General features: G+C 36.6%; 1 protein-coding gene across 2 annotated transcripts; it reads left to right on the top strand.

The window, feature by feature from the left end:
• Positions 1-4,136: 4,136 nt before the first annotated feature.
• Positions 4,137-12,029, top strand: LOC130733204 (uncharacterized). 2 transcript variants are annotated; one of them, XR_009017422.1, is made up of 4 exons: positions 4,137-4,327; positions 4,423-5,668; positions 8,847-11,805; positions 11,904-12,029. XR_009017422.1 is itself a non-coding variant. In XM_057585320.1 (3 exons), the coding sequence occupies exons 1-3, from the start codon at positions 4,293-4,295 to the stop codon at positions 11,700-11,702; spliced, it is 4,137 nt and encodes a 1,378-aa protein (XP_057441303.1). In that variant the 5' UTR covers positions 4,137-4,292; the 3' UTR covers positions 11,703-12,029. The 2 variants fall into 2 exon arrangements, 1 of the variants encoding a protein (XP_057441303.1); XM_057585320.1 differs by having other exon boundaries at positions 8,847-12,029.
• Positions 12,030-19,762: the final 7,733 nt, after the last annotated feature.

Consider the following 19,762-nt stretch of genomic DNA (forward strand, 5'->3'; position numbering starts at 1 on the left):
TTGAGATCAATGTTAGACAAAAAATTGAATATAAAAAAATAGCAATATAGGAGTAATGAAATTTGAGAGCGCGTGATATGATGGATTGAGGGGGTCGCGTACGATGTAGTTCGTGACTTTGATGTGCTCTTACTGCAGAATCTTTGTTTCGTATGAGTGGACGAGCGTGGGCATAACACAAGATCATCATACAACAAATCTAACATTAACATTTACTAATACAAACAATTAGCAATAAAATAATACATTATTATTATAAGTAAGTACCCCTAATTATTTATACATACTTGCCATTAAAAATATATTTTCAAGTCGTTGTTGCAGCATGGCCGTGTATTGCCTTAGGCCAAAAAGGCAATGGCCTAAGGCCCCCCAAAAAAATTAGGCCCCCCAATTTTTTTTAATACATAGGATATACAATCAAAATTTGAGAGGTAATGAAATGATGAAAAATTGATTAATATTAATTGCAATGTGAGAACTTATAAGTGCAATATTAGAAATGCAACTTTGGTAATTATTAGTAGTAGATTAGTAGTGTTTTACATCAGCAAATTTACATTATTCAACACACTAAAATATCCATTATTTTTACATTCTCAAAACTGAGAAAATTAATTTGTGTTACTCATAGTTTTTTTATGAATTATATATTTATAGTATTGTACAAGTTGGCTCCTCACTCATTGTTTCTTTTCTAAAAAGAAAATTTTTATTTTTCTATGTTCAAGTGAATTATCAAAGAAGATATTTGATATCAAAGTGTTGTAAAATCGTCTCTCATTGTTTCATTTATTGTGTTCCAAGTTCTATTACTCAAAATATTTTGTTTATTTTGGAATGTAAAACTTTGGTAAATGATTTCGCAGTTTAAAAAATAGAAAGATTATATAAAAATTGATAATATATGATGTATTGAACAAAATTACAAAATTACTTTAACAATTTTGCCTTAGGCCCCGAAATGTCTATACACGGCCCTGCAGTTGCAGCAAGGCAACAACACACGTAGCTTATATTTCGATTAATTAATTAATAAATATTTAAATAACATAAAAATAGTACGATGGAAGAAAAGAACAAAGAGAAAGAGCTGAGTAATACGTAAATCTCGCAAGTTTGTGATATCATCGACATATATACATTGTACTATTTTTAAACTGCACAATAGTTTTAAACTGCCGCTAAAAAAAAAAAAGATCAGCAAAGATTTAGATAGAAATTCTCACAAAATAAATGTGAAGTTTTGACGAAAAGTGTAGTGGTTCTAAGCTACTAGTATTAGTTCAAAAAAAAGCTACTAGTAAATGTTTATTTTCCTCCACAATTTATGTATTTTTGTGGTACATATACCACAATTTATGTATGTGGATTCATAATCATCATGTATATATAAAAATCATTACTATTATGGAAATGAATATTTCCTTTATCTCATAATTAATAGCAATTAAACTAATGCTTTATCTCTGTTTACGGTGATTTTTGGTAAACAAATAGAATCCAAAAGCAATTTAAGGACCGGATTCGGAGTCCTCTTCGGGTTCTTTAGTGAAGACGTTTTAAATGTCAAGGCTGGGTTTTTGTGAAGAACGGTATGAACAAAAGGGAAAAAAGAGTAGAAAATTGAAAGGAAAAAAGAAGAACAGAAAGTAAAAGGAAATCAAAATGGCAAAGGAAATAACATTGCATTGAAAATTAAAGGTGAGAATCACAACACACTCTTAGTCTCTTTGTAGTCATATGTCACATGAGACTTGGAGGCATCCATGGAGAGTTTTGAGTAATTGTGTGAGTCTGCTTAATTTTACAATCAGATTTGCTACTTATAGAACTTGAAATGAAACTGCCACTAGATCCTACGGTAGAGATTACATCTTAGAAAATAACTCCCTATACTAGAGCCATACACTTGGCATAAGTACAAATATAATAGCTTGCAGCCACATTTTCCACTACTCCACTTCAATAGCCAACTTGTAACTTCCACTTAATATCACTAATATCTTCCACTAACTGTTGCTTGAGGCTTTACGGTTGAGATAAGAAACTCTGAAGCTCTCTTGCATTGCTCCATGCTAAATGGTAACCGCTCCATACATGATTCCATCTTGTTGAGAAACTGCCACTAAGATTTGCCACTACTATCTGCCACGTGCCTTTGAATTGATCTCGTGCACATCCATTAACATGTTTAAAATTAAACTGGTCAAATACTAGCAAAAGTTTCCACTTAATACTTTTGCATTTTCTCCTTGTCGAAGTCCTATGGTCGAGAAATATATATACATGGCATTACTTTGGCATTAGAATGGTGCCATCAACATATAATTTGGAACTCAAAACCAAAGCCATATTTCGACTTGGAAATCAAGTTGGTATATGATTTTGACCAAGGAAATGTTGCAATAATCTCGACTCAGTAAGCTAAAATTCGACCAATATATGCAATGGATAATAATCTGGCATTAAAGTAGAAAATACACTGAAATATACCATGCATCCATGTACACCATATCTTAATTATCAATTTCCAAATTAAGAAATTTTGGTGTTAACAATCTCATAATTGATGGCAGTCATCGGGAAGATGTTGATCAAATGGGCGGTGGATCGAGCTGTGATCTAGGATGATGTAGGAAGTGGATCATGGGGTTAACGAACAAAGTGCTTCACAGCTGAAGCTTTGGCTCTTCGAGATGACCTCCTTCTCGCGAGGAACCATGGAGCTTGAAAGCTTTTATGCGAAACTGGCTGTAAGATATTGGTTGATATCTTGAAGGTGCCAGATCGTATTTCTCAACATGCCCGTATTTCTCAACATGCCCAGGCAGAGATTATGAAAGAGATTCGAGAGCTTATGGATAAGAGATGGCGAGTGGAGCTTTCATGGGTGCATCGAGATGGTAATGCTATTGCAGATTGGCTCGCGAAGCGTGGCGAACATGGCACGAGCACATGGATTATCTTAGTGGAATCCCCTCCGCCGGAGTTAGAAGTGCTTATGTTGAATGATTTAGGCCCCGTTTAGAAAAACAGCTTAATTAAGTTCTTATGGTCATAAGCACTTATGACATAAGCGTTTATTCATAAGCTATTTTTAAAATTTATTGAAATAAATTGAAAATAAGTTGTACATAAGCATAAACGGTTTCTCATAAGCTATCCTGAGTAGCTTATGAAAATAAGCTGAAAATAGCTTAAGGCATGCCATAAGCTATTTGTATAAGCTTTCCCAAACACTGGCATAAGAGCTTATGCTGTCAGATAAGCTTAAATAAGCTATTCCAAACTGGGTCTTATTTGGTCTGATGTAATTGTTGTCATTTTCCGATGTATTAAAAAAATACTAGCGTACTAATCGGTAGAATAAGTTTTTCTATTCACTAGATTTGATAATTTAACTCCTAACCATTTATTTATGTGGTAAAGTGCTGAAGACATAGATAAATCTAACAAACACGAACACATTATTATATTTAATGTTTAACTATAATAATTAATAGTAAATATAATATTTTCTCTTATCAAACATGTGAGCTCAAAACACTTTCATTAGAAATATGTGTGTTCAATTTTCACTATAAATGTGAGAATTGTGCTCATGAGCAAATCTATAAATACCTTTTATAAACAATCTATGGTCCTAGAGATATGCTCTAACTTGTAGTCTTTCCGTTTCAATGTAAGTGTTAAGAAAGAGAAAAAATACACATTAAAAAGTACAATTAATTTACTAACTTTAAAAATATATTATTTATTTTTCTAGTTTGTCCTTTAAAGCACATTTTTATCTCTCATTATTTACTATTCTCATACAAGTATTTTTTTTAATACAAGTATTATATGAAAAAATATCAATTATTGCATTATTAGAATTCTAAATGAACCGTTATTATGAAACAAATAATTTTACTTTAGGTGAACTTAAAACGGTTTGAGTAATAGTCACATTAACATAGCCAAAACCACCAAAACTTTTATTAATTTTCTTTTATAAAACAAACTTTTATTAAAATATTCCCTCACTTTGGCTTGTGTTCTTTTTCTTCACTCTAGAAGAGCCCTCTCTATCTCTCTCTCTCTCACTCATACGTCGCTTTCAGTCATAAATTAGGGAAAAGCAAGTAAGCAGACAGCTACATACACCCACACACTCTCTCTTCCATTTCTTCACTCCACCACAATCCAAAACCAACGTTACTCTCTCATCCTCTCTCTCTCTCATCACCACTATCACCACCACCACCATGTTTCCTCCTCCATAGTTTCTCTCCTTCTCATCACTGATCATGGCTGCTAGGCCTGATAATGGATTCTCCATAAGGTATCATCATCATCTATTCATGTTTTGTTATCTCTTTTGTTCTTTCTTCTTCTCTTTCTCTTCTTCTGTTTATGGGTTTTGATTCTGTGTTGCAGGGAGTACACTTCCAAGATGAGGTCAATCGACGTCTTCAAATGCTGGCCCTTCACTTCCAACATCAACCGTGAGCTCACGCGCGAGGAGCTTCAGTCATGGCTTCCCCCCATGACTCTCCGCTGCCCTAGATCCGAACCTCTAAACCACCATAACAAACCCGAAGAACCTTCTAGAACTCGCGTCGAAGCTTCTAGAACAGTCGATGTCGACTCCAACGAAGAAGAATCGTCCAAATCGGATCATGATAGCCTCGCTGCTGCTCCTCCTGATGCATCGGCAGATGTATCGGCTTCTGCCGCTGCCGATGATGAGGGAGGAGAAGCGATGGTGTGTCCTGTTTGCCGCGAGTTCAACGCGGCGACGCTCACGGCGGTGAACGCGCACATCGACGGCTGTCTCGCGCAGACGATGAGGGAGGAGAGGCGGCACATGAGGATGATGAATTTGAAATCGAGCAAGTCGAGACCGCCGAAGAAACGCTCCATCGCGGAGATTTTCAAGAAGGTTCAGGAGGTTGAAGAGGAGGAGGAAGAGCACAAGGTTTTGAAGCTGTGGCCGTTGCGAGAGGTGGAAGAGGAAGAGGAGAATAACGATGCGGATGTTGATGATGAGGTGTCTGTTACGGTTAGGAAGTTCCAGTGGCTCTCTAACCGCCTTGAGGCGCTGAGATCCAGCCGCGGAGACCGCGAATCGGCGAGATTGAACGCCGCGGAGGAGGTGGAGGAGGAGGAGAAGATGGAGATGGTTTGTCCGGTTTGCCGCGATTTCAACGCGGCTACCGTGACGGCGGTGAACGCGCACATCGACAGTTGCCTCGCGCAGGCTGTTAGAGACGAACGGCGGCAGATTAAGAGGAGTTTTCCGAAGCTGAAACCGAAAGCGCCGAAGAAACGCTCGATCGCTGAGATTCTCACCGCGGCGCCGCCGATCGAGGAAGCAAGGAAGAGCAAGAGCAAAGGCAAAGTAGTTGAGGCTGAGGAAGATGAAGACGAAGAGGAGGACGAAGATGGGGATTGTTCTACTGCTACTGCTGTGGTTTCAGTAATCAAGAGCAAAGGGAGTACGAACAAGAACAGTAAAGGTAAAAAGGTGAACAAGGCGAATCGGAAGAAGAAGTTGGAAAAGCATGGTGATAGTGTTGTTGTATCTGTGAACAGTGAGAAGAAGAAGAAGACAATAGTGAGCAAGAAAAACAAGAAGATAAAGAAGAACAACGTCTACAACAATGACCTCACTAAGAAAAAGGTACGTAGTTTAATCATAAAATATGAGTTGAAATTTCATTACATGAAGTCTGTTTGTGTTAATTTGTGGCTAATTTATGGTGATTGAGGTTGAAATTCATGGATTTTGTGCATAAAATATCACTTGATTATACTGTAGCTGCTTCTTTGTTGATGTGGTGTGTTTCTTCCTTATGCTACCATGCGATTATAGCTTAGCTTTCCTAATTCCTTGTGCTGCTTTTTCTGCATAAAATCACTGCTGAAAAAGCTGATTAGAGAGATGAAAGTGAGAGTAGTTTTTTGGTTTGGGGGAAAAGGATTAATAGACAAGTGCCTTCTTGCGCGGTAGTGAAGAGGGGGTGAGCCTGCAAGAGTGAGTAAGGGGCCACTCTCTTGGGTTACGAGGTGGAAGAGCTATAGCTGAGGCTAATCATCAAGTGTTTTTCATGCCCCGTCACTATTAGCTAATAATTTGAGGGTGAGAATTGTCATATGGGCCATGGGTAAGATTTGATAGAGATAAAATTTTCTCATCTATTGCTGGCTAGTTTTTCGGACGTAGAGGATTTTACACAGTTAACAGCTGGATGAATTTTTTTTTATCTAGTGGGAGATCTAGAATTTCATAGATCATCATTTATTGGGTCTGTCAGAAGAAGTGTGGAGTGTGATTTGGATTGATGAATGTTTGTTTGCCTATATATGCAAGTATAGTCCAGATGGACATGTATGCAATATCAGAGAAAATTACTCTGACTTTGGTTGATTGGTATTTGGTATAGATATTATCGCATGGGTGTATCTTCTGACGTGATTTATGTTGGTAATCATCATCATGTCTCATATGAGTGAAGTGGGGGGTTTGTAATGAATCGTGTAATGGTGTTGGACTTTCTGTTGTTGGGTAAAATACTTCAGATCATTCAGATCATATTCTGAAAGTGCTAGTTTGCATGTGGGAGAAGTACATCGATGTATCAGCACACGAAGGCTAAGTGAACTTGAATTTTATCATATGTATGAGCAGATAATTTTGCAATAATGATCCATTCCCACTTCAAACACACTCCTACCAAGTGAGATAATGTGATAGGAAAAGAATGAAGTGAAAATGAGACGGATGAGGAAGTGAAGTTTAACTGAACCAAAACCCCCAAAATAATGTCAGTTCATGGTTATGTTATGCTAGCTGAAATTTGAAAACGTATTTAAGGGGCTAGAATTTCTTGCTGATAACTGTTTCTTCCCTTTCTGTCAATGCTTTGAAGAATTAAAAGTTTAAAACACTGTTTTTCCGGCATTGAGATGGCCACAAAAGCCACAGCAGTTTGAATGGTGGGGATGTATCATATATGAAACACGTAATATTCTCTAGATGTATTACTTGTCAATTTGAGAAGTGCGCATTATATTATATATATATATATATATATAGAAGTCTTAAATTTATTAAGACAAAATATTGAAGCATTATGATTCATTCTTATACCGACGTCCATCCCTTGTCTTTTAGTAAAATTCATATAGAGAGAAGTATTTGATGTCCCATCAATTTTTAATCTAATTAGAAATAGATGCCTTTCTTTAGGATTTTTTGTTTTAAATTTTAACCTGACACATCTCGTTTTAAGGGATCGATTAATTTTTTTTTTTAAAATGCCTTCTTTAAAAAAAAAACTCAGATATGTCCCACAAAAAAAGAATACTAATGATTTTTTTTTTTTGGTTTCATATATTAATGAATTTTTTTTGGTGTAAGATTGTGAAATTACATAATTTACAAATCTTTCATAATTGTTTATCACAGCAAAATTTGTATAATGCATGTATAAATAAACCATGGGAAGAATATGATATTTGCCGTTGAAGTATCATTTTGGAAAAAGTTATCTTCACACTTGAAATCCACTCACATTTTGAGTGAAGAAGAAGAGAAGAGAGAGAAATGAGTGATATCATAAGTGATGTGAAAAGAAAATAAGAGAAGGATAAGAAGAGAAATGAGTGAAATTGAGATGGAAAAGAATGAAGTGTAAGTGTGTGTGCATCAAAACTCTATAATTTTTACTTGGGTATTAGTTTTAGAAAGAATCTCATATGATTTCTTCAAACAAATGATTCCCTAAATGATTCCTCAAAGTGATTAATTATTCTGTGAGAAAATATCCAGTAGAAAAAGTATACAACATACAGATATTGTTAGCAGATACAGTAGTACTGTAGTAGTAGAAGTTTTCCAGTGCATTTAAGTGAAACAACAAATTTTCTACTTTGGTTATATACACTGGATGTAGAAAAACCTTTACAAATGAGTTCTTTCAAAATAATATTTGTAACGAATTGTACAAGCTTATTTAACTTTCAATATATCAAGTAAAAATCAATTCCAGTGATATGTAGAATTTATAATCATTTTTAAATACGGATACAAGTTAGTACTTAATTCAGCTGTTTCAATCTAGATAAGTTGTGACATGTTCTATGTGAACAGTGGGACACTAAGAAATAAATTGTTATCAGAATGTCACTAGTCGTGATAGATTGAAAAATAACTTTGTTCCTCAGTAATCAAAGACCTTGTTTATGCAGAAGTTTGGTTCGTGATTGATATTGTGTAATAAATATACTTTTGAAAAGTTCTCTGCCATTTTATCACATGCAGTAAGCATAAAAGGAGTTGCCCTAATCTTTTACAAGCTTTTGATGAGGGACAAAATAAGAATATCCATGGCCATCTAGTTATCAAGACATGATATCATGGTTATAGGAATGATAACTATTAGACCACTGTCAAGTTATCTTACTATGCTGGGTTCGAATGCAACGGAAATCAAGATTTGTTTCTGGTTGTCTATGGTGACAGTTTATGGAACAGATTTGTAGCATATCCAATTGGCTATTCATGCTGTTGTGTATTATCAATCTTATTCATTTTCTGTCATTCATTCCATTGCATATAGTTTGTTAACCATTTAATTTGTTGAGGGGATTTCTGTGCAAAGTGATATGAAATTATGAAAGGTGGTATCACATTTATAATTTCGTTATTGTGTGGGAAATACTGAATTGCTTTCGCTTTGAATATGGGTATTTTATGTTGCCTATAGCTTAGTAGTCAACTAATTATTAGCTTAGTAGTCAACTAATTATTATGTTATAACATAAGACTCTTAATTTTTTAATCTTGTTTATCTCAGGAAGATGCTTACAAGCGCATGGTGCAAACCACAGTAAGGAGTTCCAGAAAACTAAGAGGGTCAACTGATAACAAAAGCATTGCCCTTCATGATATTGATCCCTCTGTCCATAGAAAGAAATTGTGTTTAAATGGCTTATCAGTACGAAAGAAACAAGAAGTTAAAAATTGTGACTCAGTTGGAAAACAACAGAAAGCAGTATCTTCTGTTGGTGGCATTCCTAAGAACCACTCCAAACATGTTTCTGGAAAGACATCAAGTGACTGTAATAGTTTTCAAGATGGTACAGAAGACAGTGATTACAGTGATTACAATGATCAAATGCCAACCTCTGATAGGCAAGTGAAATTCTCTGGTAAGGCTGATATACATTGTGAAAAAGAGAGAGATTCAGTTGATGAGACCATGTTCAACATATCTTCAGATGCACCGGCTACTTCATCAGTAAAGCTGCAATCCTCTGGAAGTGATGAAGAGAATGCAAGTTGGGGGGCAAACAGAAATTATGACCACATTGCCATTAATGTAGACAAAGAAAAAAGTGTTTGCCCAATAGTTGAAAGTAAACAGTTTGTTAATACTATGGAACAAGTTACTGTACAGAGTTTCTTGAAGCCATGTACCAATCAAGAGAATTCAAAGCTCTCAGAAGAGAAGTCTGAACTATTAACCAAGATGGCAATTAATGACAATAACAGATTACTGCATTTTGATGGAGGCAACACAACTACACTGCTTTTTTCTCCATATGCTGACATGTCTAGACCTCTTGCTGCAGTTAAAGAAGACAAGACATCTGGCATAAATACTCAAGTGTGTGAATCTGGATCTTTCAGCTCAAGTGCGAAATTCATTGACCATTCGGAGGATCCTCCTACTTACCAGTTTGGTGCTGTGAACAAAAATGGAGATACAAAGACAACTCTGGAGCATTCCTCATCTTATTCTGTTTCATATTATAAGGCAAATGAAAATCCTGAAGCTTCATTGCAAACTTATGGAGATACTGATAATAGTGGCCACGCCTTGGGTGACAGACAGTTGCCTCATGTTTTTCCTGGCAGTATGATTGATAACACGTTCCCTTTTACAAGCTGGAGTAAAGGAAGGGATATAAATAGCTCTTCGAATCCAAACTTTTTTGGGTTGCCCCTCAATTCTCATGGTGAGCTAATCAATTTCAGTTCAAGTGTAAAAGTAGGGTTGGACCAGCCAGAGACATCAAGTACATCACGAAGTTCTTTAAGTGCCTTACCCATTGATAATATTCTCCACCAAAGTATGCAGGAAAATTTAAGCATCAATGAGAGGCATGTTGTTCAGAAAACATTTCCAAAAGATGGGCTAAATCCATTTACACAGTATTCATCTGGGTTAGCTTTCACCCGGTTACCATGCAGTGAGAGAGAAGATATCCACCGTCCCAAATCTGATTTTTCCAGCCACTATGTCCAGCCACTTAATCCAGAGCTCCTTAAGCAAAACTCCTTCCGTATGCAGAACCACAGTGGAAACGGGATGGTTTCTCTGAAAGAAGGCTCCGATCATATCTCACCAAGTTCCAGCCAACCAACAGTGAGGTTGATGGGTAAAGATGTTCCAATTGGCAGGAGCAGCCAAGAGATGCAACAATTTGCGACAGATGTTTGGACTGATGAAGAGTCCAGAAGGCATTATTCTCAATATGCTTTAGAAAACTCTTTCCTGGGAAGATGTCCTAAGCAGGATTGGGTATCTGGGTCCTCCTCACAAGTATCTACTGATAATGTATTGCATTCAGCGAAATTTCAAAGCAATCAGGGTTTGATGGATGGTGCAGACTCTGGATTTTCTCAACCGTTCATTGATCTGCAAAGTAATCATGCATCTCGAAATGGAAGTCTTGGAATCAGTAGAAATTCCAGTTCTTATTTCAATCCTATTACTCAAGATTCTACTTCGTATGCAGTCTGTAATAGGGCACATGAAGACTTTCCAGAGCGGTGTATACCTGGAGCTAAACCTCCAGGAATGAACTGCCGGTCACCAGTGCTACCTACTCCTTGCAATTTTGATCAGCCGACATGTTCGAGCAACCGTGAGCTGAATGACAGGAACAAAAACCCTCTTGCCACAAAATCAGCCTTTGGATTTCCTTTCTTGCAGCCATCTGTCGATGAACAGGCCAAAACATCTTGGTTTCAGAGGCCCTATGGACATTTACCATCATGGTTGTCAAGCTCACCAGGTGAAATGCTACCAGGGACATTTTCTCAGCAATTTTCTGGCATAAGAAGTCAAGGTTTTCCTCAAAATCAATGGGGGAATAACTTTGTCACGCCATCTGTGAATCATTCAGCTGAAGTTCTCTACCCTTCTAATCCGCTGACTTCCCGGGGTCCCATGAAGACGAGCCCTCCTTGCCCAGCATCTTTCTCTCACCCTCTGCGTCCTTCAGTCAAATCCTCGACCTTAAATAGTGGCTGTAGGAACATAAATAAGGTCCCTGACAGTGTGAGGTTGGATGATATTATCACAGAAGACCATCATCCATGCATAAATACCAGGAAGAGACCCGCAGTTTATCTTGATGATTCCAGAAAACATGTCAAGTTATCATCCAATATGGATGTGAAAGAAAGCTCGGGTGATATAACTAGGCTACCTGGAGAAAACTCAAGTGTAGAATTGCAAAGAAGCACAACGGCAGTGGAACTTGATTCACAAGTGGATAGTGCTAGAAGTAGATGTGGGCAGAATCTAAATCCTACAAGTTATCCTGCCTTCGATTCTTTTAAAATGGACGGCGGCACGGTAACATCTGGCCCTCTCCGACTTGGTCCTAAAAGAGCTAAGCTCATCCTAAGATCCTCTTAAAAAATAAGAGTTATCTTTTGTGCCATATTCTCACTTGGGATTACTGACTGATAGGGATCTAGAAACTCAGAAACATTGACAAAAAAGTATACAGATTTTAGGTGTAAGTCATATCACTTTATCATCTGTTTTTGCTCTCTCCTCAATAGTATATATCCGTTTGTGAACATAACAGGACTGTTCATGTATCAATATTGCCAGGTTGCTGAAACTGATGGAAATTGATGTATTTTCCATCCAGTCTTTTGATCACCCGGCACTCAGTTTTGAAGTGTTGTGCCTTTTACAGAAATATTATCACCAAAGTTGATGCTTTTCATATCTCTATTAGGAGTCAGGTATTCTCCACAAGGCATCTTTTCAATGACTATGGAAAGATGAGATTAGAATAAGGGAACCGTTAATCTCTCCTAACTAATGATTAATCTAATTAATAAATCTTGAATTTAAGGCTTTAGTTTAGTTACTCATAAATTAACCATCGGATACCACACAAAGCATCAACTACAGTTGAACTTGAACAGACTAAAAAGCATGAATACAAAAATATTTCTAGCATGAATTGGTTTTGACTAAGCTGTTTTGAGAACAAAATATGCCTACACACTTGTTGAAAAAATGGATTTAGTTTTCTCACCCCCTCATAATAAGTTGGTAAATGGATTTATTTGAATTCAAACTGATTTCTTATTCATTGTAGAAATGATGAGGTGTCAGATGTTTTTTCATTGGTATACTAGCACTTACTAAATCATCAATGCAATAAGAAGTAAGCATGGAGTTTTAGCAGAATCCAACAAAAAAGTTGGTACACAAAGTGTTCCAGTTGGCCCTCTTGTCTGATTCTTTTGTCCTTATGAATCATTCAGTTCTATTTTAGCTACATGTACTAAAATACTCACTCGCCCTAACTCCTATTTTTTTACTTTGCGTTACCGAGCTGAAAGGAATGATAGGAATCAAGACTATCTTTTTGAGAAAAAGTGAAGAAAAAAAAGTTGAAAAAATGAACCTGACACCTCTTATTTGATCATTCTTTTTACATGTGGTGGTATGTAACGTCACAACCTCCATGAATGTCCCACTATGGCACAATTTGTGTACGTTAAAATATTTATTTGAATGATATTAATATTCATAATGTGAACTGTGAAGTGTTAATTCTGTCAGCTACTTGTGACGTTTTCGCCAGACTTATATGCATTATTTGTGTTTTGATACCTATTTAATTTTCTTCTTCTTCTTATTTATTAAAGGCGTTTACTCGAAACAGTATCAGTTATTATCATTTATATAGTGCACTCCAAACGAGGAAGGAAAAAAGGTTGAATAGGCTATATTTTATCACACGAGATCAATTTATCCCTCATTTGATTGATACAATCACAGGAGATAGTCTTATATTTGCTTATTTGATGATGATAATTATTTATTTATTTTGAAAAAATTTGATGATGATTATCAATCAAATTAAAGTAACCAACCAGATTAATTGGAAGCTCTTTCATTCTTAGACCAGGAACTGTACATAGAAAACTTATTGATCTTAGTGATTTTTCGTAGTGAATGTATCCGAGCTTCAAGAAGATTTTGAGCAAAAGATGAAAGAATATTATGATCGAGATAATTGTATTGTGGATGATGCATGCAAGTTCCTGCTGGAAGCGTTGATATGTGTAGTCAAAAGCAGAATAAGGATGCATGTCAAAAGTTAGGAATCTTCACGTGCTTTTGAAGTCGTGTACCATATGCCTTGTCTTTGATGATTGGTTCTCTCTTTATATGTTTTTATCGCATTAAATGTTGAGCATGCAACTATGCTTTTGTGGCAGATTTGGAAGAGTTACTCAGAAAATTATTTACCAGCTTTTACCTTTTACTCAGTATAATATATATATATATATATATATATATATATTATATGTCACTATGTATGTGTCATTACATCTGTGTAAATGTGTAATACTATTACTACATGTACCTTTTTAGTCGTCACAAAATGAAGCATGGAGCAAAGTAATGTTAATTATTGCACAATTCTGAAATCGTGAAATCACTAAATATGAGAACCGGACAGAATTGCATAAAATCACATAATCACTAAACTTTTGAAATTAAAATCACAGAAAATTTTAAGGGTACGTGTCTTCTGTCTAAGCTCATGCGCAGAACTGGCCCAAGAATTATGGTCCCCACCATCTGCTGGCATTGGTGGTGAACATTGAACAAGCACCACATCATTGTCATCCAACTTCACCTCACTTCCAAGTTCCATCAAGGCATCAACCACTAGTTTGGACTTGGTTACGCAACATGAAACCAAATGCAATTACTTCATCCAGTCCAATACGATGAAAAATCCATTTACGATCACGGACAGAGTCATGGGAAATGGATATGGAAGCCAAGAACAAAAACATCTAATGAAGAGAAAAAGAAAAGTTGAAGGGTAATTATTTTTGGGCCGGTTCAACTAGCCCATATCATACAAACATTTGAATGGAGGCCTTTTTACCACCTTGGACAGTATATGAAGAGTATTGATAAAAAAAGGACAATATAAAAAGAACACTTGGTAGTATTACTTGCTAACTGCTTATTGGGTATTTCAATTCTGAAGAAGGAAAAAAATCTGCTTTAATTTATTTATACATTTGTCCCCTTTGTATCAAGAAATAGTTGAGTTTTTTAAGGTAGCGTTTGACCCGACTTATTTTTTACTTTTAAGTTACTTTTAAGAAAATTGGGTCAAACACACTTGATAATAAGCTCTTTAAAAATAAGTTACTTATAAGTTACTTATTTTTTTACAAAGAAAATATGAAAAATTGACTTTTAAGTAAAAAGTTAAATGAGAGAGCTTTTTTCAAATAAGCTGTAGAGAGATCACCTCCACCCTCTACCACAACCACCACTTCTACCATCACCTCCACCCTCTACCACAACCACCACTTCTACCATCACCTCCACCACAACCGTCCACCACCACCACGACCACCACCTCCATCGCCACCGCCATTGCCACCACCACCATCACATCCACTACTACCGCCAACCTCCACTACCACCACATGTACCATCACCTCCACCATAATTGTCCACCACCACCATCGTTGCCACCTCCACGACAACCCTCACCACCACCGCCACCACCTCCATTGCCACCACCACCACCATCTTCATTGCCACTACCACAATCACCCCACTGTTACCACCACCCTCCACCCTCCACCACCATCATCATCACCACCTCTATTATCAACTCCACCACAACCGTTCACCACCACCATCGTTGCCGCCACCCTCCACAGTCATCACCACCACCACCATCTCTACCATCACAACCGTTCACCACCACCATTACCACCGTCATCACCTCCATTGCCACCAACACCACCACTTTCATTGCTACCACAAACATCGCCTCCATTGTTACCACCACCCTCCCTCCACCTCTACCATCACCTCCACCACAAACGTTCACCGCCACCACTGTTACTACCGCCATAAACATGCACCGTCACCACCACTGCCGCCTCCGAACCACTACCACCGCCATTTCCGCCAACTCTTCCTTCATAACCCCTTCTACCATCGCCTCCACCATCACCACCACTGCCACCACCTCCACCACCGGTAACAACCACCGCCACCGCGACCACTGCCAATAGGTAACACCGACCTCCAACACCAGCGCTACCTGACCCTCCACCATCATGTCACCTCAACCACCTAGTGTTGTGAATTTAATAACTAACTAATAGATTTTAAATTAAAAGCAGTTTTTAAGTTATAAAAAATTTAAAAACTGACAAACAACTTTTACTTTTTTCTAAAAGATCTTATTTTCCACTTTTACTTAAAAGTAACTTATAAGACAAAAAAAAGTCGGACCAAATACTACCTAAGTAAACTTTTTTTAACTCTTTATTTCATGCCATATTGCTAATGGTAATGAAATCAATGGAGTTGTGTGTTTGCTTTCTTAGTTAAAATTCAAGTACATGTTTAGATATACAATGAGGTAAATTATAATGAAGAAAAAGTCATGGAGGATGCAAAAGTAAACATAACCCGCTTCTATTCATTGTGACTTTTCACATTATATCCAAATATGCAAATACAAGGAAAAATCTGAATAAGCTCTAAAATATGATTAACTATTTCTTTAGTTTTGCAAATTTCAATTGAGACAAGGAGGATTTGGTTTTCAGTGGAAAGCACCTTCAACTGACATGTGTTTAATTTTTGAAGATAGTGTTTTAACTGAGCAAAATTGTCATATTGGTAAAAAATATATTCAGATTGGATAAACAAACACATACCCTTATTTTCAATGCGTGTTCGAATACCTTTAATTGATTACAACAAAATGAATGGTCTTTAATTTATCGTAATTTATTAAAAGAGTTTCACGATTCATCCCACTTTTCTATATTGAAATGTTAATTTGCATTGATGCATATGTTAAGCTAAACATAGCCTCAGTTCTCATCAATTATAGCACAGTATCATAAATCTCCGTTGACAAAAATGCAAAACAAGTTATGAATTGTAGAGAAAAAAGCCATTTTCCTTTCCTTTTAGAATCCCAGCCAGCAAAAAGACCGGGGAATCAGGGACACAACATTACAAGTATATGCCAACTAAAACTAGTAATTCACTGGCCAATAATATTTCACATACCATAGGGAATGCATATGCAGATATTTAAATTTGATCTGACTTTATATTTGTACGTAATAAGAAATATATAAAGTTGCTTTCCGATGTATAAAAAATATATATATATATATATATATATATATATATATATATATATATATATAAAGTTGTTTTGTCCTACATAAACTCAGTACACATTGTCTCCTCCTCATATCAATACCGAGTGTTAAGGTTCTTATTTGACATTTATGTAGGGTATTCCACTAGTGACATAATCTTATTTGAGCAGATATATGACTATTTTGAGCGGTAAAACTCTTCTTATAAGTATTTAACATAACTGCATTTACAACAACTTAAACATGAGAAATCTACTAAAGCTTGAACACCTCATTAATGGTTACGCGCTTAGTGATTATGTGTAATACTGTACCTTTGAAAGATTAATTATATTCTCATTTATCGAACATGGATTGCATTGATGGTTGACATCTTTGCCTTCATTTTCTAGGTTGGAGTATTTTGTAGTTGTACGTATGGGCCCTAGCTATCTTAAGGCTAATCAATCTGGGGGGGGGGGGGAATTCCTCAAGCAAATGCCTATGTTGTCTTATGGATTAAGAACTAGGCTTAATTGCAACTTTGGTCCATGACGTTTACCAATTCCACGATTTTAGTCCCCCACCTAATTTAATTACATAGATGGTCCCTGACTTTGCTGGCAGTCTGCAACGTTGGTCCTACCGTTTGTTTGTTAATGGAGGAGATTTACGTGGATGGTCACTTAGCTGATGTGGAAGTTGAATTGGAGAGAGAAAGAGACTAGCAACTGATTCAACCTTCTTCCTCGCCTCTAGGGACTCGTTCGTTCTTTATCTCTTCCCTTTTCGCTAAATCTCAAGCTTCGAAACATCTTCCTCACAGTGCTCTGTTTTTTAAGGAGGAAGAGGGTAGAAGATGACCGTTGCAGGTCTCACGTGCAACTCATGTGCTTCCCTCTCTCTTCGGTCCTTCTTTCTCTCTCCAATTGGACATCCACGTAAGCCTCCTCCGTTAACAAATAAACGACATGACCAACATTGCAGACGGGCAGCAAAGTCAGGGACCATCCGTGTAATTAAATTAGGTGAGGGACTAAAATTGTGGAATTGGTAAATGTCAGGGACCAAAGTTGCAATTAAGCCTAAGAACTATTGAATGGTTCATATATGTGTACCCCAACTAACCTGATTAGTTTAACTCACATGTGATTGATCAGAAATTGTCAAGGAGATAGAAGATGATTGTATTCCCAAATTTCAGACACCATGATTAGTGGTGGGTATGAAGGAATAATTGCACTTATCAATATGGGTTATTATGAAACCCATTCTCCACGTTTGAGCAATTAATGTGGTCCCCAAAGAAGAAATTACTCCAAGGATTCAAAATTTCTTTAATTTTATCTGGTTAGGTCACATAGGCATTGAACATAGCCTTAACTATGGTATTGAACTGCTTAGATCAACAACAGATGGCATGGGAAAATTCGCATTTAATTAAGGTTCACCAGAAAATGGTGGAAATATGAGTACATATGTATAGCCACACAATGAGTGTCTGTTGTAGTGGTTAAAAACGATTATTTGAGTCTTTAGATTAAAAGTACAGTGTTAGGAGCCTCACAATTTTAATTAACATTTGATCTCACTACATTAGATTATTGAAATTGAGATAACAATTTAGTACGCAAAAAATATTACATATGTAACCAAAGTGTACATATGAGATGTGTCTAATGGAAACAAAAATAATTAGTGGATCATTCTACAGTGACAAACACCTGCGTTTATGGCGGTTTGAAACGGCCACAAAATGCTTTTCTTTATTTTTTTTCACCTTTTTAACTTTGTGGCGGTTTCAGACCGTCACAAATGTGGGTGTCCAAACACTATGGTTCACGTATCACCACTAAAATGGAAAGGGACCATTCACATAGCAAATGAGATCTATGAACAAACCTATAAAATTGATGGCACTAGCTATAGCACCCTTAGGCCTTCCAGGAGTGTCTGTTGTTTTGGATGTTGTACCTAAAAAGATACTCACTGCATTTGTTAAAGAAAATTCAGAGCTATTTTTCGTCGTCATCTCTCTGTCAATTTCACCATAGGAAAAATTTCATGATTCATCGATTATTTTATATTAGCAGATAATTTAAATCAGATTACACAATGGTGTAAATGAAAAAGACTTTGCATGAACGAATTAAGTTGCAAGTAATTTATTTAACATGTATTAATATGGAAGTTGTGTGCTTGAGTGTCAACCGATGTTTTCAAAATGGGACCGATTATTGAATTTGTCGAGACATCGGTTCAATGTTCAATAATCGAATCATGATCGAACCATGGTAATATATGTTATCATATTTGAGTGTTCTGTTACGCTTTCATCTATTTTACCTTTTTTTGAAGAAACTCAAATATCCTATTTGAGGAGTCTTATGTGTCTCATTCTGTTCCATATAAAAATATAATAAACACATAACAAAATATGTATGTCTTGTCCATTTCCTTCTTGGCTCTCCCATGTTAATTTATCAAATGCTACCTAAGGCTTAAGAGAGATCTATTAGACTTGAACAATCAAATCTAGATGAAAGTGCAATCATCATCCAACAAGATTGGTTGAGAACAAGGAATTGAAAGAGAGATGGAGTGATGGTGTGTCACCCAACCTCTTGGTGGAGTCACCAACCCCGATGGAGTCGCACGACATGGTTGTGTCATTTCTAACTAGAAGGAGATAGTGGCCTAATTATGGACGTTTTTGTTATCAGGTTTCCTAATCCGGTGTGGTTGCATTGCAGTCAGGGCCGGTCAAACACTAAATGAGGCCTAAAACAAATTTTAAAGTGAGAGTTCTTTTTTTGGGCTTTTTTGTCTTAAGCTTGGTTTTTTTAGGCTTTTTTGACTTAGTAAAAATAAATTTGGGGCCTTTTTTACTTGATAAAAAAAATAAAAATTTGGAGGCCTAAGGTGGTTGCTTGGGTGGCTTTACCTTGAACCGGTCCTGACTGAACCGATCGTGTCGTGAAGAGACAGAGATGTTTGACAATTAGCACATTGGTCCCTTGTCCTATCATTTTTCCTAAACCGGTTTAGACTAGTGAACCACTGATTTTGACCGATTTCACCAAGCTCTAGTTACTAGCATGGGCCGAACCAGCTTAGGCATAAGTTATCTGTTAGACCGGCTGGTTTGATTCTACCTACATTACTATCCACCATCACCATAAATTATTGTTGAATCACTAAAAATTTCTAATATTTAGTCTGGTTGTGGGCTTCCAAGTTCCAACCTTCTCACTTATAAATTAGCATTGTTTTCTTCTTCATTCCACCTATGTGATA

Source organism: Lotus japonicus, chromosome 1 (assembly GCF_012489685.1).
Source record: "Lotus japonicus ecotype B-129 chromosome 1, LjGifu_v1.2".
NCBI lineage: Eukaryota > Viridiplantae > Streptophyta > Magnoliopsida > Fabales > Fabaceae > Lotus > Lotus japonicus.

What these genes read in the sequence shown, in the direction of transcription:
- LOC130733204 (XM_057585320.1), top strand. Translation starts at nt 4,293, where the DNA reads ATGGCTGCTAGGCCTGATAATGGATTCTCCATAAG. An exon ending in GATAATGGATTCTCCATAAG is followed by an intron (nt 4,328 to 4,422) that starts GTATCATCATCA and finishes TCTGTGTTGCAG; the next exon opens with GGAGTACACTTCCAAGATGA. An exon ending in ATGACCTCACTAAGAAAAAG is followed by an intron (nt 5,669 to 8,846) that starts GTACGTAGTTTA and finishes TGTTTATCTCAG; the next exon opens with GAAGATGCTTACAAGCGCAT.